This window comes from Sorex araneus, chromosome 4 (assembly GCF_027595985.1).
Source record: "Sorex araneus isolate mSorAra2 chromosome 4, mSorAra2.pri, whole genome shotgun sequence".
Taxonomy (NCBI): domain Eukaryota; kingdom Metazoa; phylum Chordata; class Mammalia; order Eulipotyphla; family Soricidae; genus Sorex; species Sorex araneus.
This window is the reverse complement of record NC_073305.1, coordinates 101842181-101865248: the sequence shown is the minus strand read 5'-3', so window position 1 is coordinate 101865248 and position 23068 is coordinate 101842181. Positions and strand designations below refer to the sequence as shown.

The window sequence follows — 23068 nt, the reverse complement described above, 5'->3', positions numbered from 1 at the left end:
CTGTATGCCTTTCTTGTATTTATCACCTTAACTCACAGTATTTCTGTTTACTAAGTTAGATTTTCTCATCTTTATTTTTTAATTAAAAAATATTTTTTTTGGAGGGCCATACTAAATGATGTTCAAGGATTACTCCTGGCTCTGCACTCAGGAATTAATCCTGGAAGTGCTCAGGAGATCATGTGGGATGCTGAAGATAGAATTCAGGTCAGCAAGGCAAGTGTTCTACCCAATGTACTATCATTCTGGTCCCCTCTTTTTCACCTTTAAAAGATCACCTTTTTGATAACTCATGTCCACCCAAAACCAATTAAACCAATTCATTATCCAGAGAGCAAAAAGAACTAAGAGTTCCAAGTGTCTAACTAAGAGTTCCAAGTCTGTCCAGGCCTCCTAGCCAACTACTGGTCACTCATAATTACAGTCATCCATCATCACCCTTCGCAGGTGCTTTAATCATCTCTTCCCTGGACAGCGTGTTCATGGAAAAGTCCTGGAATATTCTCTCTAAAAGGAACCAGGCAGCTCTTCTGAGTGCCAGGAGATGATCAAGTCAAGTAATCACTGCGGCCTCATCATCTAAGCTATAATAAAATACATTGTTGGGGCTGGAGCGATAGCACAGCAGGTAGGGCGTCTGCCTTGCACGCGGCCAACCCTGGTTCGAATCCCAGCATCCCATATGGTCCCCTGGGCACCACCAGGAGTAACTCCTGAGTGCAGAGCCAGGACTAACCCCTGTGCATCGCCAGGTGTGATCCAAAAAGCAAAAAATAAATAAATAAAATAAAATAAAATACATTGTTAAAATAACCTTAAAAGAACCTTAAGCTCCAAAAAGGGAAAGGGCTGCCCTCTCAGAAAATATAACACAAAAACAGAGCTGGGAATTGGTGAAGTGTAGAGAGCACTTTCCTTGCAGGTGTGAGGGGATTCAACTGCTCCTGGGAAGGAGGGATGGAAGGAAGACAAAATGCAATTCACGAGTAGTCAAAATAGTTATCTTGATGCCTAGCAGAATGGTGACTTCAAAAGCTCCTGTTTGTGGGCCGGTGTGATAATACAGCAGGTAGGGCATTTGGCTTGCAAGTGGCCAGCCTTAGCTTGATCCCCGGCACCCTATAGGATTTCCTAAGCACTGCCAGGAGTAAGCCCTGAGCATTGCTGCGTGTGGCCCCATGAAAACAAAACAAACAAAAAAAGCTCCTGTTTGAACACTGAAGTTGAAAAAGCAATTTGTAAGACTTAGAGCTGTTCGAAGGTCCAAAGGGATGAGGCTGGCTTTGAAGCAAGCCTCAGCTTCAGACTGGAGCTCTGTCATGGAAAGAACTAATTCGGAAACTTCTGCGGCAGACAGGTGCATATCCCCACAGTCCTGACAGGAGGTGTGCTTGTAGGCACATCTATGAATCGCCACTGTATAAATGCCTGCTTGAAGTCCTGATCCAGATGCTGAGAGGGCCTCTGGCACATGTGCAGAAAATACCATCGATGTTTCAAGTTTCTATCCTTTTATTTTTAGATGTGTAGGCAATTAAGATAATAAGTTTGGGGCTGGAGCAATAGCACAGCAGGTAGGGCTTTTGCCTTGCACGCAGCCGACCCGGGTTCAATTCCCAGTATCCTATATGGTCCCCTGAGCACCACCAGGAGTAATTCCTGAGTGCAGAGCCAGGAGTAACTCCTTGTGCATCGCCAGGTGTGACCCAAAAAGCAATAAAAACAAAAACAAAACAAGAAAATAAGTTCAAGAGACACACATACGAATCTCAGAACCGAGCAGCTTGCTGCAGAGATGCCTCTGGACTTTGCAATGGGCCACTTTTGCCAGGCCATTCCAGATGGGTGCAGGTGCTGCCCTTCCGCCTGCCCCCCAGGAATCCCAGTGGCCACCATCTTCTAGCAAAATGTTCAGGTAGGTGGGAGCAGAAGCGGCAAACATCGGGCCTCATGGGACAGGGGAGGAGCCGGCCCTTCTTCTTCCTGCCGCTCCATGGGAATCTGAGATGACGCCAAGAAACTGCCCCCAGCTACTTATATAAGTTCCTACATGGCTACAACCCAGAGACATGGAGGTGCGCGTTCGCGCGCACACACATGAATCCCGAATCTCAGAACCAAGCAGCTCAAGGCAGACAACTACGAGGCTTCTTGGCTTGTACTCTCTGAATATAAGGAGAGCCAGAATTCAACAGCAGCCATACGGTGGTGGAGATATGTACATAAAGTTAATTTATTCCTCTTTGTGGGACATATCTGGGAGTGCTCAGGGTTTACCCCTGGTGGTACTTAGGGGACTATATGGGTTGCTGGGGATCAAATGTGGGTCAGCCAGGTGCAAGGCTAATGTCCTACCTGCTGTACTATTGCTCTTGTCCCCACACATAAAATTTAGAATTACAGATATATTTTGTTTCGGGGGTTGGAACCGGCAGAAGAGGTTCGAGGCCCAAAACCATTCCCAGCAACACCAAGCCAGTCAGGATTCTGAACAGCTTAGGTGTCCGGTGCTGGGGACAACCAGGGTCACACCCCATGATGGTACTCAGAAGCATCAAAGACGACACCATTAGTGTCAGGGATTGAACCGGGGTCCCACGTACCAGTGGACCTGACCCTGGTACCACTGTTCTGGCCACCAGAATCATCACTGTATCACTGTTATCCCATTGCTCATCTATTTGCTCAAGTGGGCACCAGTAACGTCTCCATTGTGAGACTTGTTACTGTTTTTAGGATATTGAATATGCTATAGGTAGCCTGCCAGGCTCTGCTGTGCGGGCGAGATACTCTCGGTAGCTTGCCAGGTTCTCCAACAGGGGCGGAAGAATCGAACCAGGGTTGGCGGCATGCAAGGCAAACGCCCTCCCCACCTGCTCTGCTATCGCTCCAGCCCACCAGAATCATATATATTTTTATGATTATACTCTTTATACTGAATAAAGAGATGTTACATTTAAAAGATTCTGAATGAAACTAAGAAGTTGCTCATTGAAAATGCGTAGTAAGGGGCCCAGACAGATAGCCCAGTGGGCAGAGTTTTCTTGCATGCAAGAGGTCAGAGTTTAATTCCTGACACCACATGGTCCCCAGAGCACCATCAGCAGTAGTACCATCCTCAGGACTGCCAGTGGGGCTCCCCCAAAGATTCCTACATGGTGGGGAGTCTACAGACAATGCGTCTGGAATGCTCTCATTTTTCTGTGAAAAGTAGGTCACATTAAAAATGCCTACCTGAGAGGCAGATTTTTACCAACACTTATAGAAGCCTCAGGGATGAGGCTTTTCCATTTGGTATTTGAAAACTCAATAGATTTGAGTACAGAAATGCCTTCCTCTAAAGAAGACCTCATCCAAGAAGCCCGTTCGTATCGTTGTTGCGACACACAGCCAGCTTCCTCATACCCTAGGAGAGAAAGGGAGAGAAGGTAAGGGGAGAGGGCGTTAGGGGAGACAGCTCGGACCGCAGGGCGCAGGGACAAGTACCTCGGAATGTGAGCCTGCTGTCAGCGTTATCCGGGCGCAGGGACAAACGGAACTCCGCTCGGCTGGTGAACATGCGGTAGGGCTCATTGGTGCCCAGAGTGGTGAGGTCATCGATCAACACTCCGATGTAGCCTTCGGTCCGGCTAATGAAGAACGGAGGCTTGCTCCTGACCCGAAGGCTGGCATTGATTCCAGCAACCACCCCCTAGAAGAGGACTGAAGTGTTTACAGCGCCTTTATGAAGTGCACACAGAGTTATCATATGCGGAACACTGCTTGGGAAAGAAAGAGCACGGCGCCCTACAAGAACAGCGATCTGGCTAGATGGGAAGAGCAGAGATAAACAAAGTGTGATGCTATTCACTTTCCTGTTGCTGTTTGTTTGGGGGTTCCACTTGGGAGATGCCCAGGGGCTATGGCCAGAAACTGCTCCCCGTAGAGCCGAGGGGACCGTGCGGTGGTCAGCCCTCCTAATCACCTCCTCTGGCCACACGCAGAAGTGGATGATGGGGAATGACAATGTTATTATCATTAAAAAAAAAAAAAAAACTAGGAGCTGGAGCGATAGCACAGCAAGGAGGGTGTTTGCCTTGCACATGGCAGACCCAGGTTCGATTTCCAGCATCCCATATGGTCCCCTGAGCACCGCCAGGAGTAATTCCTGAGAGCAGAGCCAGGAGCAACCCCTGTGCATCATCGGGTGTGACTCAAAAAGCACCACCCCACCCAAAAAAAAAAAATCTACCTGCTAGACTTTTTTTAGTTTTTGCCTACGAGAGAAAATTTTACACTTCATATAATTTTCAACAGTCATATTATTTTTCAATAATAACATTTTTTAAAAAACAAAAAAAAACTAGTAGAAGCAACACAATAAATCTAGTCAAAATACATCAGACCTAGGAATTCAGAAAAATAACAAAATCACAAGCACTAAAAATAATCCTAATGTTTAGAGTAGCCATCACCATATGTCCTGGAAACAGAAGAAAGAGTTCTGCATTGCATCTGGGATAGTTAACATAATAGGCTTCTACAGGAGGAACTCAAGTTAAGTAGGTCCTTTCTGTCCACAGGAAACATCTGAACCACTGCTTACCTGAGCAGCGGCTTCCTCATAACCAGTGGTACCATTTATCTGTCCAGCAAAAAAGAGCCTCTGCACCAAGTGAGTCTCAAGAGAAGGCGAGATCTGACGTGGATCTAAGTAATCATACTGAACACCGTAGCCTGAACAAGGACAAGAGTAAAAACAGACTTGTACCTGTTTCAAGACAGAGATACAAAGACTATCATTAAATGCTCTTCATCTTATTATTATTATTATTATTTTTTTACTTGGGATGATACTAAGAAATGTTTGGGAGCTATTCTAAGCTCTGTGCCTGGGGGGGACCATCGAGAAATGGGGATGAAGATAAGGTCACTCCCGGGTTGGCTGAGGGGACTATAAGATGTACCAGGAATCAAACTGAGATGGGCTGCAGGCAAGGCAAGTGCTTTAATCCCTGCACTATCTCTCAAGCCAAAGGCTATTTTATTTATTTATTTATTTGCTTTTTGGGTCACACCCAGTGATGCTCAGGGGATACTCCTGGCTTTGCACTCAGGAATTACTCCTGGTGGTGCTTGGGGGACCATATGGGATGCCGGGGATTGAATCTGGGTCGGCAGTGTGCAAGGCAAACGCCCTACCCGCTGTGCTATCGCTCCGGCCCCCCAAAGGCTATTTTATTTTATTTTATTTTTTGCTTTTTGGGTCACACCCGGCGATGCACAGGGGTTACTCCTGGCTTTGCACTCAGGAATTACCCCTGGTGGTGCTCAGGGGACCATATGGGATGCTGAGATTCGAACCTGGGTTGGCCGCGTGCAAGGCAAACGCCCTACCCGCTGTGCTATTGCTCCAGCCCCCAAAGGCTATTTTAAATGCATGAATGTTTAGCTTTGTCATCTGGGGCTCTAAGCCAGTGGCCATGAGTCTGTGTAGACAGTGAAAGCCACCACTCTAAGCAAAGTTCCTTCAAAGTCCCCTAAAGCAACGCTGAGCTCCCGAGGAAGTGTAGCCATGATCTTTACCTGGTTGGACCATTTTGGCTTTCTCTAAGCCTCTGATGCATGTGATTATTTTCTCCTGTAACTCAGCAGGTAGCGTCACAGATAACCCTTGAGGATAAATGAGGTCAGAATCCAACCCTTCAGGTTCCAACCAAACCTGATGTAGACGGTTTGGAAAACGCAGAACCTTTGATTCAATGGAGGGACAGTATCTAGAGCAGGGCATTGAAATAAAAAATAAATAAATAAAATAAAACAAAAGAGGAATACATCATTCTTTACAAAGTTACTGAGCTGATACGTTTTGCTTACCGGGGTCCTCTTGTAGTTTCTTTAATGTGACTATTAAGGTGAAGGTTCTCAAGGACAATTTCATCCACTTTAGGGTTGGTGTGAGTCAAATAGCATGGCAGCTGATCTTCTGGCTAAAACATAGGAACTAGTTACATCACTACTGGGCCTTGATGCTAACTGACTCTTACTCAAATAAATCTACACTTACAAAATGTTTTGGGGTGCTGAGGGTTTGGGTCACACGCAGCGTTTACTCCTGGCTCTGTGCTCAGGGGTCATCCCCTAGCAGTGCCCGGGGGACCATACACAGTGCCAGGGACTGAACTGGGGTCAGCAGGATGTGAGGCAAAAAATGCTCTCTCTGGCACCCCCCCCTTTTTTTCTTTTTGGTTCATATCCGGTGATGCACAGGGGTTACTCCTGGCTCTGCACTCAGGAATTACCCCTGGCGGTACTCAGGGGATCATATGGGATGCTGGGATTCGAACCCGGGTTGGCCACATAAGGCAAACACCCTACCCACGCCCTACCCGCTGTGCTATTGCTCCAGCCCCTCTGGCACCCATTTTTTCTGCTTTGTTTTGTTTTCTGGAGGTGCTCAGGGGTAACTTATAGCAGTACTTGAGGACTATTTGGGGCCAGAAATCAAACCCAGGGTCCCAAACACACAAGGCAAGTGCTCTGCCACTGAGCAATGTCCAGGGTGACTAAACTGTAATCAGGGCTGTGGGTCAAGTGGTAGAACACATATTTTGCACGTGCAAGGTCACAGATGACAGTCCTCAGAAGTGAAAGCTAAACATCTCTGTAACTTACTCTTGAATAATTAGAAAAAAGATTAACTGTGTCCATTACTGTTTTACATACTACTATTTAATACATTATATATGCAATATCTGTGTTTACTTCTAGTATAATAAATATGGTAGTTTATCCAGAGAGCATGAATTTCATTGCTTACAGATGTTTGTTTACTTTGTTTTGTAATTTTACTGAAGGTTTTAAACTGATTCACAAATATTAACTATGGGGGCTGAAGCAATAGCACAGCAGGTAGGGCGTTTGCCTTGCACGTGGCCGACCTGGGTTCGATTTCCAGCATCCCATATGGTCCCCTGAGCACCACCAGGAGTAATTCCTGAGTGCAGAGCCAGAAGGAACCCCTGTACATCGCCGAATGTGATCCAAAAAGCAAAAAAAAAAAAAAAAAATTAAAATTAAAAAATGAAAGAAAGAGAGAAAGAAAGAAAGAAAGAAAGAAAGAAAGAAAGAAAGAAAGAAAGAAAGAGAAAATGTTAAATTTTTTTTAAACTTTTAAATTGTAAACTTTTAATTTTAAATTTTAAAGGCAAAATTATTAAAGCAATGAGATCTACTTAAATCTGGGGCTCTAAGTCAGTGGCTGTGTATCTTTTTAGGCAGTGAAAGTCAATTGGAAAAACACCCAATTAGCACAACTGGCTAATACTTTTTGGAGCTGGAGTAATAGTGATGTAAACTGAATTACAACTAACAACAACAGAGGAAAGAAAGAGTACACCTTGCTATAAATGGTCCATATCAGCCATAAAGCGAATCAACACCAATCATCTTACCTTAATCCATACAGTCTCGTTGATAAAGCTGAATGGTGTGGATGGGTTATCTGGTTCCTGCTTGTTTAAGATGCTGAAATTAATAGACTCTTTGGCAATTCGTGGTGGCGTTCCAGTCTTCAGTCTTCCCACCATAAATCCCAACTTTTCCAGAGTTTGAGCTAAACCTATGGAGGGCTGATCCCCTAAACGTCCAGCTGGATGCGTCTCCAGTCCAATCACGACCATGCCTCTCAGAAACGTTCCTGTAGTCAGAACCACGCTGTCTGCATAGACAGCGCTTCCATCCACTGAAAGATAGGAAAGAGTAGAATTGTGTTCTGTTAGGATGGAGCAAAACAAGATGTGAGAGCCAGTACATGCCTGGTCATGTGGGGAAAACCCTGGGTTTGAATGCTAGCACCTGCAGTGCCCCCGCCAAAAAAAAAGTCAGAAAGAAATGTGGTATTAGCAATTCACATCTTCCTAAAATCACACCAGCACCTAAAAGGAGTCTCAGATCATTTTAAGCACCATGTGCTAGAGTTAGGTGAATATTATGTAAAAAACAAACAAAAAATACCGAGGGGAGCCGAGCAGTGCTCCTGAGGAGGAAAATGGATGAGTGGGGGCCAAGAGAGGAGGGAGAGCAGCCTCTCATCTCTATTTCTCTATTCTCTGCCCCCTTTACATTCTTTTTGGGTCACACCTGCTCAGGGGTTACTCCTGGCTCTGTACTCAGGAATCACTCCTGGTGGTGCTCAGGGAACAATATGGGATGCTGGGAATCAAACCCAGGTCGGCCATGTGCAAGGCAAACACCCTACCCGCTGTGCTATTGCTCCAGCCCCATCCCTTTACACTGTTTACCATATGTTCCTGATAAACACTGTTTACTTGGGCAGGGTACAGGGCTCAGTGGCAGAGCACATAAAAGAAAATTTGGGGGGAGCGGGTGGGATTTGTAGTAGGCACTACACACTAAATCTATAATATAAACTGATCTTAAAGCAGAACTAAGATCAGTATTTTACCGCCAAGTTTACCTATTCACAAACAACCACAGTTAAAAACACACAAAAAATGGGGGGCAGTCGCAGTATCAAAACCTGGGGCTATTTGGGAAAGGTCTGAGTAAGTCTTTGTAAACAGAGATACAATTTAGTGTGTGTTTGCCAAATACTTCTTACTTACTATCATCACTGTCACTGTCATCCCGTTGCTCATTGATTTGCTCGAGCAGGCACCAGTAACATCTCCATTTTGAGACTTGTTGTTACTGTTTTGGGCATATCAAATTACGCCACAGATAGCATCATTATTTGGTAAAGACATGTTGCACTTAGTTTTGTGGAAAAATGATGCAACCCACAGAATTTCTTTGGTAAGCCTTTGAATGTGATTTCAATACTGTACAGCAAGAAACAATTTCTGTGAAAATTATTAAGTAACTGAATATCAAGAAAAGATTAAGAAGAAAAAAAACTGTATTTAAATGATGAGATTGTCTAGTTCAGCTCCTCTGTTCATTTTGCTCCTAAAATGCCAGGGAGAAGGCCCATTCCCCACTCCCAAGAATGAACAGAAACATCCATATTTGGGAGTTGTCCACACTGGTGGATGGACAGACATTCAAACATATGACTGAAACTCAATCATGAACAACTTTGTAGCTGTGTATCACATGGTGATTCAATGAAGTTTTTTTTTTTCTATTTTGCTTTTTGGGTCACACTCGGCAATGCACAGGGGTTACTCTTGGCTCTGCACTGAGGAATTACTCCTGGTAATGCTCAGGGGACCATATGGGATGCTGGGAATTGAACCCAGGTCAGCCGCATGCAAGGCAAACGCCCTACCTGATGTGCTATCGCTCTAGCCCCCCCTCAATTAAATTTTTTAAAAAAACAAAATAAATGAAAAAGTCATCCTATGAAAAGGTCAGCTCAGGAGGGCCGGAAAGACAGCACAGTGGGTAAAGCGCTGACCTGCACAGTCAACTGAGTTTCATTCCCCGGGCATCTCACATGGTCCCCGAGTACCAAGCACCGCCAGGAGTGATTCCTGATTCAAGAATAACCCCTGAGCAATGCTAAATGTGAACCCCAAACAAAACCAAAACCAAAAAAGACCAGCTCAGGTGTTTCGTAGTTACAATTAGCACCCACCCCCATTCTGGCCCTCCTTGTCCTCTGACACCCAGCATCAGCTCTGCCTTGCTGAATTTCCCTGGCAGGTCTGGGTACAGACGGGCTAGTAATAAAGAAGTGCCTTTATTTTCCTTCCTATTTTCCTTCCTTCCTTCCTTCCTTCCTTCCTTCCTTCCTTCCTTCCTTCCTTCCTTCCTTCCTTCCTTTTCTTTCTCTCTCTTTCTTTCCTTCCTTCTTCCTTTCCTTCCTTCTTTCCTTCCTCTTTCTTTCTTTCTTTCTTTCTTTCTTTCTTTCTTTCTTTCTTTCTTTCTTTCTTCTTGTATAATTGCTCACTTTCTTTTGTTTAAAATTTTATTGAATCACTGTGAGATAGGTACAAGCTTTCATGTTTGGGTTACAATCACACAATGATCAAACACCCATGCTAAGTGAAATGAGTCAGAAAGAGAGGAACAGACATAGAGGGACTGCACTCCTTTGTGGAGTATAGAAGAGCAACACATGAGGCTGACACCCAAGGACAGTACATACAGGGGCTAGGAGGACTGCCCCATAGCTGGAAACCTGCTTCATGAGCGGAGGGGAAAAGGCAGATGGAATAGAGGTGTATTTCTATAGGGTGTCTGTCTACAAAGCAGTCCACATGCAAACTCTAGCGGAGAAGCAGAGGGCATCACTATGAAACCCAGTGAGAATGCGCCCTCTGCTGGAAGGGTGAAGAAGTCTACTGCGGCAGTCCCAGAGCTGGGTATGCCATAGACTCAGGCTTTTCCAGAAGTCCACTGAACTTCTGATGCTCCAACTTCCCTCCCAAAGCCTGCTGTGAGAAATTGTTCAGGACTTCCAAAACAGATCTGCACTTCCAGAGGGCAGAGTGCAATTACTGCTGCTTTCAGGAAGTCAGTAAGGCCTACTCCTAGGCCAGACGGTGCTGAGTGGGCGGGCAGGCAGGCTACTCCAGGCTCTGAGCTCAGGGGTCATTCTTAGTAGTGCTGGGGAATCAAACCAGATTTAGCTGCATGCAAGACAACTGCCTTAATACCTGTACTAGCTGCTGGCCCTGTTTTATTTTATTTTTAAATTTTTTTTCTTTGAGAAAAAAAAATAAAAGGTAGTTACTCAGGGATTATTCCTGGCTCTGCACTCAGGAAATACTCCCAGCAAGCAGTCCTTGGGGGACCATATGCTGGAGATTGAACCTGGGTCAGCCGTGTGCAAGGCAAACACCCTAACTGTTGTACTATCACTCCGGCCCTGGTTGGCTATTTTAAAGACACTAACCTGTGTGTTACCCAGGTTAAACGTGACAATTATGCCAAGACGTCACTAGCATACCGCCAAAGTGAAAAGAATGTGTAAGAATTGACTATGAGAAAGATGTCATTCTTTTTTTTTTTTTTTTCTTTTTGGGTCACACCCGGCAATGCACAGGGGTTACTCCTGGCTCTGCACTCAGGAATCACCCCTGGCAGTGCTCAGAGGACCATATGGGATGCTGGGAATCGAACCCGGGTTGGCCGCGTGCAAGGCAAACGCCATACCCGCTGTACTATTGCTCCAGCCCCCAAGAGAAAGATGTCATTCTAAAAGAAAAGATTTTCTTCCTGTTACAGGTAGTTTTGAATGATACTTTCCCCCTGTAACCCTCACCCTATGGGGTTAAAAAATGTACTACATTTAAAAAAAAAGGGGGGGGGGCAGAGTTAATAGTACAGTGGCAAGGCACCTGTCTTGCTTGCAGCTGACCTGCGTCTGATCCCTGGTATACCAAAAGGTCCCCTGAGTACCACCAGGAGTGATTCCTGAGTGCAGAGCCAGGACTAACTCCTGAGCACCGCCAGGTGTGGCACCAAAACAAAAACAAAAAAGATCACGAGATATATGGTTGCAAATGGGAAAATTGAGGGCTGAAGTCAGGTATTGACCAGGATGAACTGGGCCACAGCCTGCTGTGCTCAGGGCTTACTCCTGGCCCTGGCTCAGGGATGACTCTTGGGGTGCTCAGGGGACCATATGAAGTGCTGGTGATAAAACTGGAGTCAGCTGTGTGTGGCCAGCACCTGAACCACCATACTAACTCTCCTGTATTGAGCTTCTTTTTTTCCTTTTGATTTTTTGGCCACACCCAAGCTGTGCTCAGGGCTTACTCCTGGCACTGTGCTCAGGATCACTGCTGGTGAGGCTTAGGGGATCACATGCGGTGCGGGGATTGAACCCAGGTCGCCATGTGCAAGGCAAGCACCTGACCCACTGTACTGTGGTCCGAAACCCCTGTATTAAGCTCTTTTAACAACAAAACCGAAAGCCAGAAGACAGTGGAGCAAGACCGCCAAAATTCTCCGGAAAAAAATACTTAAATTAGAATTTGATCCTCAACCAAATTAAAAGTTGCTTTATTTGGGAGGTCATACCTGGTTGGGCTCAGGAATTTCTGCTGATTCTACACTCCAAGAATCATTCCTGATAAGTCTGGGGGGTGTGGGCAAAAGTGGTGCTGGGGATAGAACCCAGCTTTGCCATGAACAAGGCAAGTGCAGTATCCACTGTACCATGGGTCCAGCGCCCCGAATTAATGGAAGAATGAAGATTGTTAGAGATGCAATGACTCAAATAACGTACTTCCCATGTATCTTAAGCAGTTACTGGAAGACATGCTCTAACAAAACGTGGCAGTAAGAGAGAGACAGAACAGAGTCCCAGGAATGAAGGGCTGATGCAACTCAGCAAAGCAGTGAAAGGAGACCTCCTACAACATCCATGCAGCAGGCCCAGAGAGCAATGCTTGTTTGTTTGTTTTTTGGCTTTTTGGGTCACACCCAGCGATGCTCAGGGGTTACTCCTGGCTCTGCACTCAGGAATAACTCCTGGCGGTGCCTGGGGGACCATATGGTGTGCCGGGGACCAAACCCGGGTCGGCCCTCGTGCAAGGCAAACGCCCTACCTGCTGTGCTATCACTCCAGCCCCCCAGAGAGTAATGTTTGGATCCCAGCTGACGGAAGTAGGAGTTGTGGAAGTTGTGTGTTTCAGAGAGAAGAATCAAAGAAAAAACCAAAACCGATAGACCATTGAAATGTTGAGAAGATGAGTTATTTTATGATAAAAGTATCAAATGGGGTACACAGGCAAGCAACTATATAGAGAGCACTTTTGTGTGGATGGTACCAGGAAGCAAACCCAGGGCTTAACACATGCAAGTCAAGTGCCCTTCCACTGATCCTCATTCCCCAGCTCAGCACACACACACTTCTTCTATAGGAAAGCAAACAACAACAACGGCAAAACAACACAATATTATTAAGTCTTGATTAAACAGATCTAAAGTCAGAAACTAGGGAAAAACAAAATCAACATGGGAAAGACCAAAGCTGGAGCAATAGCACAGCGGGTAGGGCGTTTGTCTTGCATGCGGTCGACCTGGGTTTGATCCCCGGCACCCCATATGGTCCCCCAGGCACCGCCAGGAGTAATTCCTGAGTGCATGAGCCAGGAATAACCCCTGTACATCACCTGGTGTGACCCAAAAAGAGAAAAACCCAAAACAAAACAAAAAAACATGGGAAAAACCAGGAGAAAAACAACACCATTATACAGGCTTACTCTGAGATGGCACAGATGATTCCAGAATATAAGCCTCATGAGAACCAAAATGAAAAGAATATGAGTGGGAATGAAGAGATAGAACAGCAAGTTGTGGGGCTGGAGCAATAGCACAGCGGGTAGGGCGTTTGCCTTGCACGCGGCCGACCTGGGTTCAATTCTCAGCATCCCATATGGTCCCCTGAGCACCGCCAGGGGTAATTTCTGAGTGCAGAGCCAGGAGTAACCCCTGTGCATCGCCGGGTATGATCCAAAAAGAAAAAAAAAAAAAAAAGAACAGCAAGTTGAGTGTTTGCCTTGCAAGCAGCCAGCCAGGTGTGATCCTTGCATCCCGTATGGTTCCTGGAGCCGGCCAGGTGTGATCCCTTAACACAGAGCCAGGAGTAAGCCCTGAGTACCGCCAGGTAATGGCCCAAGAAAAGAAAGAAAGAAAAGAATATGATATTTTTTTCATTGAGTTTCTCTCATCCATAAAGAGAAAACAAAATACCCTTCCCAACTCTTGGCTCTGAAGTCAGTTTCCCACAGGGACTATCGCAGTACCCAGCACAGTACCTACCCAAAACAACACCACTGACGCGGCACTTCCCGGGGTGCCCTGGCTCTGCTTCCTCGAGGATGAGGTCTTCCACTGCTCCCTCCTGAACCGTCAGCAGTGGGGTGCCCAGGAGCTCTTTCTGCCAAGAGAGAACGCAAGTTGACGCCTCCCGGGTCAACAGCGCCCACGGCTCCCGCTTTCCCGCGCTCTCCTTACCTGCATGTTCTGTTTGTAGAGTTTCCGATCAATCTGGGCCCTCAGACCCCACACGGCAGGGCCCTTCCGCCGGTTGAGGACTTTGTAGTGGATACCAGACTGGTCACAGACTCGCCCGCAGAGGCCATCCAGCGCATCCACTTCCCGCATTAAATGTCCCTTTCCGATGCCGCCAAAAGAAGGATTACAGGACATCTGACCTGAGCAGAACGTAAAGAACAGAGCAGAGATAAATAAAATACACGAGCACGAGGAAAAGCCTGCTCACTGATTAGAACCACCTTCAAGCATTTGAAAGACGAAAAAATCTGAAATGGCCAGAGCGATAGTGCAGTGGGTAGGGCATGTGCCTTGCACGCAGTCAACTCAGGTTCAATCCCCGGCACCCCATATGGTGGCCCAAGCACCGCCAGGAGTAATTCCTGAGTGCAGAGCCAGGAGTAACCCCTGTGCATGGCAGGCTGTTGACCCCCAAACAAGCAAACAAAAAATACGGAACATACTAAAAAATACCAACTTAGAGAATCCTAGAAGGCAAATAATTGTCCATGGTTTTCTTTTTTTCACTCCCTCCTTCTGGTGGCTAGAACGTTTGTGTTCTGGAACCCATGCAGCGGCAGGGATGGAATCAGGACCCTGTGTATCCCAGGAATGTGCTCTACGCTCTGAGCCATCTCCCGGGTCCCCACATTCTTCATCTCCCATCTCTCTTTTTCCTGACCAGAACCGAATCTCATACAGGCAAAGCACACATTCTACCACAGGGGCACATTCCCTACCCTCCTCTAGCATCTTTAGAATCTTCTCTCTGGTGCATTCTTTTACTAATTCCTTTGGTTGCCTTTTCCTTTAAAAATATAGTTTCTGAAACCTGTACCTTGTAAATCCTTTCTGGATCAAGCACACTTTTACAAGTTCCGACTGGCTTGCTATTTATAATCAAGTATGTCTTCCATAAATGCCATCTACTTTATTTTGCAGAAAGTAAATCATAAGCTTCTGAATGTAGGTGGTGTTGGGCCACACCTAGCAGGGCTTAGGGGCTATTCCAGCCTCAGTGTTCAAGGGTTGCTACTAATGGTGCTTGGGGAACCATGTGGCTCCAGGACCAAAGTGGGCTGGGCACATGTGATGAGGAAAGCGCCTGGGCCAGACAGATAGCACGGAGGGGGAGGGGGGAGGGGGCGGGGGAGGCACCTGCTTTGCACATGGCCAACCCCCCATTAGATACCAGACACTACGTGATTCCATGAACAGAGCATGTGTACCACCCCCCACACACACCCCACTCCCTGCCACTCCCAAAAATAGGCTAGAAAAAAAAAGGGGGGGGGCAAGAACCTTAACGCCACTACTCTTTCCAGTACCGAGCTTCCTAACTTTATTAGAGGTCTAAAGCAATGTTACCACAAGGGTTTGTTGTTGTTTCTTTTTTTATATAATGGTGGAAGGTGTGGATTCCAGCTCTGCATCTGCAGGCTGGTCCACTGTAGCCACATCAAGCCTGTTATCTACACAGGGAGGCTGAACAGTGCTGTGATTGTGCGATTACGAGTATGTGCAAGAGATCTGCCTCAACAATTCTATCTGTCGTGTAAACTGTGATTCCGACAAGTGAGCTAATTTTCCGCCTATGTTTTCTATTCTAGCGAAAGGGATAATAGTAGATTACTTTCTTCTTGAAGATGTTTGGGGCCAGAGAGATAGTACAGTATATGGGTAGCATATGGCCAACATGGGTTTGACTGCTGGCATCCCATATGACTCTCGGAGCCTGCTAGGAGTAATCCCTGAGCACAGAGACCAGAGTCAGCCCCGGGCACTGTCAGGGTGGCTCCAAAACAAAAACAAAAAAGATGGTTGATAGAGTCACAATTTCAAGTAGGTAACACTCTCCGCTATGAGGCTTTGTGTCTCGGGAGTTAGGGTAAACCTGTATGGACCGAGAGTGATTGTGGTAATCCTATTCCTGTTCAGGTGGGAAAGAAAGTCACAATGGGGGACAGTTGAGTTTCTTTTCTTTCTTAGAAGAAATAGGAGGGCCTAGGGAGATGGCTCAAAGGGGTGGAGCACAGTCTGGGCCACCAGAAGCCCTGTTCAATTCCTGGCACTGCATTAACTCCCAAATATTACATGGTCCCATAAACACTGCTAGGAATGGCCCATCCCCAAGCAATGCATTGTTGGTGGGGGGAACCTCAGGCAGGAAACAAACAAAAAGGTATGAGGGGGAAAGGGGGTGTGGCTTGCTGATCCAGCACACACCATGCATGCAGGGGCTGGGTTTGTTCCAAGTATCAATGAGAGGGGAGGGGGAGAGAGAGGGGAGGGGAGGGAGAAGATGAGGGAGAGGGAAAGAGAGGGAGAGAGAGAGAGGGAGAGAAAGGGAGGGGGAGAGAGAGGGAGAGGGAGAGAGAGAGGGAGGGAGAGAGAGAGGGAGAGGGAGAGAGAGAGGAAGAGAGAGGGGGGAGAATGAGAGGGGGAGAGAAGAGGAGAAGGGAGAGAGGGAGAGGAGAGAGAGAGGAGGGGGAGAGAGAGGGAAAGAGAGAGAGAGGGAGAAAGAGGGAGAGAGAAAGAGGAAGAGAGAGGGAGAAGGGAGAGGGAGAAGGGGGAGAAAGAGAGGGAGGGAGAGGAAGAGAGAGGGAGAGGGAAAGAGGGTGAGAGGGAGAGGGAGAGAGAGAGTGAGAGAGAGAGAAAGAAGAAAGAGGGAGAGGGAGAAATAGAGGGAGAAGAGATCATGAGAGCTCACTGAAGGAATTCCAAGAGTGAGGAGAGCAGATAGCACAGGAATTCAATCGTTGGACATTGCAGCCTAGAGAAATAACCAGTTTTAGAGCTAACCCGCAGATCAGATTTTTTTCCAATCTCTCTCTCTCTCTCTCTCTCTCTCTCTCTCTCTCTCTCTCTCTCTCTCTTTCCCCTCCCCCACTCCCTCCTTTGGGCATTGTGGTTTGCAATACAGATACTGAAAGCTTATCAGAAATATCCCTTTACCTACTTTTTTTTTTTTCTTTTTGGGTCACACCCGGCAATGCACAGGGGTCACTCCTGGCTCTGCACTCAGGAATTACCCCTGGTGGTGCTCAGAGGACCATATGGGATGCTGGGAATCGAACCCGGGTCGGCCGCGTGCAAGGCAAACGCCCTACCCGCTGTGCTATCGCTCCAGCCTCCTTTACCTACTTTTAACAGTTTTTGTAAAGCGTGATCATTCCCAGCTATTACTGTCATACGGGTCTCTTCTCTATCTTACCCATCTATCTTAGCCCCACACACACTTGTGGTTGAATCCAACCACTGACCATTCCTCCTAGCCCCTGTTGCCCCCCTCCCCCACCTCCCGCAAGTGTTTTGTTAGGATAATAAACCCTTCCTCTTGTGGCCACCGCACAGTGGCTAAGGGGCCAGCCTTGCAAATGTGAAGCTTCACATTAAGCTCCCCTGGCATGAATCTGGCAGCTCTGCTGAGATTCCTGGTGAGTGATTTCCTTGCCAGGAATCTGTGCAACCCCCACAACTATGGGGTGCAACTTCCAGGAGAATCCTGGGTGTTACAACCAAACTCAAGGATGCAACCCCCGGGGGCCAGGGAGATAGTCTAGTGGGTAGGGTGCTGGTCTTACACACTGCTAACTCCAGCTCCATCCCCCACACCACACCATATGGTTTCCCCAAGCCCTGTCAAGTGGTGCCTGAGCACAGAGCCAGAAGTAAGCCCTGAGCACCAAAGGATATAGTGCCCAAACAAAACAAAACACAACCCCTGGACCGGAAGACAGAGCAAAGGGATAGCATCCAGCATTGCATGTGAGGCCTACTTTGATTCCTGCACAGAAATGTAGCGGTGCACTGCCAGGTCAACCAGGTGAGCCCTGAGCACAGAGCTAGGAGTAGCCCATGAGCACTGCTGGTTGAGGTCCCGCAAAGTAAACAAAAAGAAAGGTCATCTCTGAGACATAAAGTAGTACATACGCTTTGCATGTGAAGCCTACATTTGAATTTGAGCACCACACAGCTGGGAGTGACCAACCCCAGACCAACAATGGCTGTAGCAATAAAACAATCCCCAGCCTCATCACATTTGATGTTTTATATTAAAATTTTTTAATCCCGTCAACAATGACCAAAGATCCCCCTTCTATTCTTGACAGATATTTTTAACTGTTATAGCTTGGATACGTGTCCTTTTGTTTGTCTGGCTCACAGATGGCAGTGCTCAGGGGCTATACCCATCTCGGTGTTCAGGGGACCACACAGTGCCAGGGACTGAGATGGGGCCTCTTGCATGCAGAGCATACATCTACCCCAGTGCTCCAAGCTATCTCCCTGGTCCTATATTTATTTTACATCATAAAATTATTTTCAGCCCTGGGGCTGGAGAGACAGTAGGTAGGCACAGTAGGTAGGGCTCTTGCCTTGCATACTACCAATCCAAGTTTGATCTCCGGCATCCAATATGGTTCCTGGAGCACTACCAAGAATAATTCCTGAGTGCAGAGCCAGGAGTAATCCCTGAGCATCTCTGGGTGTGACTCCCAAACAATCATACAACCCCTCCCCCCGCCGAAAAAAAAAATTCAGTATCTCTAACACTTAAAAAAAAGTCTCCTGGGGCTGGAGTGGGTAGGGCATTTGCCTTGCATGCAGCTGACCTAGATTCAATTCCCAGCATCCCATATGGTCCCCTGAGCACTGCCAGGGTAATTCCTGAGTGCAGAGCCAGGAGTAACCCCTGTGCATCACCAGGTGTGACCCAAAAAGCAAAAAAAAAGTCTCCTATATTTAGTACTTTCTCAAACACTTAACATATTACTACTTACATAAGTATCCTCACAGCTATCTAAAAAAAAATACTCCATAACATACTTTGTATAAAATCAGTTAGACATAATTGTGAATACTTTATTCATGGAAAGTAATCTATCTGTACTTCTGCTTTGTACTGGGGATCAAACCTGGCCTCCTTCAACATGCAAAGCTTAGCCTTTGGGGCTCTCTCTGGTCCTAAACTACTGTATTATTTAAACAATTAGAGGGGAGGCTGGGGCCTCACCTGGTGATGCTTGATGGCTTCTCTTGGCCTTGGGCTCTGTGTTTGCAGGTCTCTCCCCACAGTGCTCAGGTACCATATGGTGCCAGGGACTGAACCAGGCCTCCTGCACGCACCCAGCCTGTTGTAGGGTTCTCTCCAGCCCTTATAAAACTATTTTACTGAAACTAAGTAGAAATAGTGTTTTGAGCTCCCAGTGACTGACTCAGATCCGATCTCATGCATTCATGTACCGCTTCTAGGGGTCACAGCCAGGAGAGCTGGGGAAAGAGAAGCCTGGGTCACGTGGAGATGCCTTACCCGGCAGTAGAGAGTGTGGTTCGGTGCTTGGGCTCGGCAATGAAGGCAGAGCTGTTCTGACCTAGTGGTCCCCAGGGCTAGGCCCAGCAGTGCTTGGAAGGCTGGACGGGGCTAGTGATCAAACTCAGGACCTCACAAACGAGTATTCAAACTATCCTTTCCCCAATCAAATTACATTTCTGGGTTTATATTTTGGTCACACTAGGCAGTGCTCAGTGACGATTGCTAGTTTGGCACTCAAGGGATTATGTGGTTCTAGTGGTGCTAGCGGCCAAACCAGGGGCTTCCACATGCAGAGAACATGTACTTCCAAACCTCTGAGCCATCAGCCCAGGGCCCCAATATTACAATATCTTTTCTATCTTTATTCCTTTCCCTCTCCCTCTCTCTCTCTCCCCCCCACCCGCCTCTCTCCCTCCCTGTCTTTCTGTCTATGTCTGTCTTTTTGTCTCTCTCCCAAATATGATATCAACTGTAAATATTTCAGACAATGGCTTTTTGTGTGCAGGGAATTGAATCCAGAGTCTCATACATGTTGAAGCATGTATTCTGTCACTAAGCTACACCCCCAGCCAGACAAGAACTTTTTTTTTCTTTTTGGGTCACAACCGGCGAGGCACAGGGGTTACTCCTAGCTCTGCACTCAGGAATTACTCCTGGCGGTGCTCAGGGGACCATATGGGATACTGGGAATCAAACCCGGGTCGGCCACGTGCAAGGCAAATGCCTTACTCACCATGCTATTGCTCCAGCCCCCACAAGGACTTTTTTGTTAGAGAAAAAAACACACACAAAATGTGTGTGTTAATCGCACCCAAAACATATGAATTGTTTATTAATGAATAGTTACCAAAACAGAAATGTGGACTATTATCAAATACATCTTCTCCTCTATTACTCTGTCCTACTTTTAAGTAATCCTCTATCTTTAGAGAGGATACATTTCAGATTGTCGGTCACAACACAGTAACTTTCCTGTGATTTTTTTTTGGCCTGTGATATTTTGATTGTACATGAAAGGTTTATTAATTCAAGCAGTGCCTAGAAGTTCAGAGTTAATGAAGTGGTGGGGTTAGTATTTGTTTTGGGACTACACTCAGCATTGCTAGGTTACATAAAAGTGTGAACTTAATGTGAATTCATGTAATAGATCCAAATTCCGATTGTCTTATCTTTTTAATGGTTAACCACCCCAAAATGTGAAAAGTATAGGCGATATTGCATTAAAAAAGATTTAAGAGCTTGGGGCTGGAGCGATAGCACAGCGGGTAGGGCGTTTGTCTTGCACGCGGCCGACCCGGGTTCGATTCCCAGCATCCCATATGGTCCCCTGAGCACCGCCAGGAATTATCCTGAGTGCAAAGCCAGGAGTAACCCCTGTGCATCGCCGGGTGTGACCCAGAAAAAAAAAGAAAGAAAAAAAAAAGATTTAAGACCTTTTCTCTATTGCAGTAGAAGACAATAATAGTTTGCAAAAAAAAAAAAAAAACCCAACTTTGGGGCTGGACTGCTATCACTCCAGTCTGGAGTGACGGCGCAGCAGGTAGGGAGTTCACCTTGCATTCGGTGGACTCGGGTTCAATTTCTTCATCCCTCTCAGAGAGCTCGGCAAGCTACCGAGAGTATCCTGACCACACAGCAGAGCCTAGCAAGCTACCTGTGGCGTATTTGATATGCCAAAAACAGTAACAACAAGTCTCACAATGGAGACTTACTGGTGTCCGCTCAAGCAAATTGATGAACAACGGGACAACAGTGCTACAGTGCGACTTTTGGGCTACACAGGACACTTTTCATGTGGCATTTAATCCCTGGCACCAATGCTACCATGGGCCCCGCCACACTGACCACAGCAGCAAGCCAGGAAAAGCCCCCAAAAACTGCAGTGTGGACCAAACTCAAAACGAACTAAACAAATCCCTATTATTTTCCCAGTTAGTAGAAATGACTTTCTGATTTTATTATTAACATATATGATATGACCAAATAAAAAGTCAGTTCTGCCATTCTGTATTCATACGGAAGTTCAACCTAAATTAAAGCGATAACTTTATTAGTTGAGACCAAGTAGAAATGTACCAAATCACCTTAAAGATTTGGGCTTAAGAGACATACAGTGACTAAGAATGCAACTGACAAGGGTTCAGAGCCTTGTGTCACATATGGTCCCCCTAGTCACCCAGGAGTGATTCCTGAGCACCGAGCCAGCAGTAAACCCTGAGCACTGCTGCGTGCTCCAAAAAAGTTATAAAAATAGCTGAGATTAATTAAGAAAATTTAAGATTATGCTGTTTGTAGAATACAAATATACATTTTCATGGGAATTATTTTATCCTCACCAGAACTAGATTACTTACATTCTGTAATGAGCACCTTAGTTTATACTGATTTATCAATTAAATTCTTTAACTGACAGTGCCAATCTTTTTATTTTTTTGGTGGGGGGGTATTTTTATTCTGGTCATCATTTCTTTACAGTGCATAAGTTTTTTCGTTTGACACAGTCCCATTTGTTTATCTTTGGTCCAATTTGCCTAGCCAATGGCATTGAATCATTGAAGATACCTCTACATTCAATGACATGAAGATTCTGTCTATATTTTCCTCAAAATAATTTATGGATTCAGGTCTAGTATCAAGGTCTTTAATCAACTTTGATTTGACATTCAGCCAATCTTTATTTTTCAAACATGTTCATATCATTAAAATGTTTAAGCAAAATAACTATCACTCAACACTTACAAGCTAAACAATTATTAAAAGATATATTAGTGTGCACACGTCATTTACTCACAATTTAAAAAAAAAACGATTAATAGCTCAGTACTGTTTTCCCTTGCCTAAAACGCAGTAAGAAATTCCTAGACATGCATCGTTTACTGATGCTAAAAAGTTTTGTGTGTGCGTGCGTGTGTGCGTGTGTTTATATAAATCACTGTTAAGTCCTACGCACAAGTGAGAAACCAAACATGCAGGAGAAATATAGAAAGGAATAAAACACAGCATCATTCAAAAAAATGAAAGCTTCATAAAATCCCGAGAAAAAACATTGCGATTACTAGCATCGTTAATTCACACACCACCTGTTCGTCGGCCACATACCGGTACATGGACCGCACAGCGCCCTCGAGTTTTGGTCCCACACCCGCCAGATCACTCCGAGCCCCGAGTCTCAAAAACACGGACCCTGGGATTCCCCCGAGCCTGGGCTTGGAGGGGAGGCCTGCCAGTAGCCGCGGGCTGCGACCCCCCGCGCCGGCTCGGGGGTCTCACCGATCGTCTCCACGCGGTGCGTGAGCAGCAGAGTCCGGGCGCCGCAGCGCGCGGCCGCAGCCGCAGCCTCGCTCCCCGCGTGTCCCCCGCCGATCACGAGCACGTCGAAGTGGGGCGTCCGGGGCGCCGGGCTGTCACTGCTGAACCGAGCCCACGACGGCAGGTGCGGCTTAGCTAGGGAAACCGCCACCCAGCGCCCGCAGCTCCGCAGGGGGAGCATGGCTGCAGGACTGAGGGTCGGTCTCCGACCGCAGAGACCAGCCAGGCGCCACAGCGGCCCGGGGCAGAGGAAACTCCTCAGGGCGCAGCCATCTTGCGCTGACGTCAGGGCGTAGTGCGCCTGCTCCCAGAGGAACCGCTGATTGGCGGTTTGGAGACACTCGGCGCTGTCACTCCTTTAGGGGATATAAAAAACAGTATGAGGCTGTTACCCAAGGATGGTAGAAATAAGGGCCAGGAGGACTGGCCTGGCTTGGAAACTTACCACCACTATGACAATAATAGTTAGAAGTGATCACACTGGACAAGAAC

At 46.6% G+C, this 23068-nt stretch overlaps 1 protein-coding gene across 2 annotated transcripts in view; it reads right to left on the bottom strand.

Moving 5' to 3' along the window:
- The window catches only part of MTO1 (mitochondrial tRNA translation optimization 1), a 31778-nt gene extending 8924 nt beyond the window's left edge, over positions 1-22854 (bottom strand). Inside the window, exons 1-9 of one of the 2 annotated variants that reach the window (XM_004605979.3) lie at positions 22538-22854; positions 13915-14114; positions 13720-13837; positions 7434-7723; positions 5857-5969; positions 5566-5756; positions 4586-4716; positions 3487-3691; positions 3235-3406 (exon numbers count right to left, since the gene is read on the bottom strand). In XM_004605979.3, the coding sequence (XP_004606036.3) occupies positions 3235-3406; positions 3487-3691; positions 4586-4716; positions 5566-5756; positions 5857-5969; positions 7434-7723; positions 13720-13837; positions 13915-14114; positions 22538-22757 (1640 nt within the window). In that variant the 5' untranslated portion in view covers positions 22758-22854. Of the gene's footprint in view, positions 1-3234; positions 3407-3486; positions 3692-4585; positions 4717-5565; positions 5757-5856; positions 5970-7433; positions 7724-13719; positions 13838-13914; positions 14115-22366; positions 22508-22537 lie in introns of those variants that run through there. The other variant, XM_055136936.1, reaches the window with a different exon arrangement.
- Positions 22855-23068: the final 214 nt, after the last annotated feature.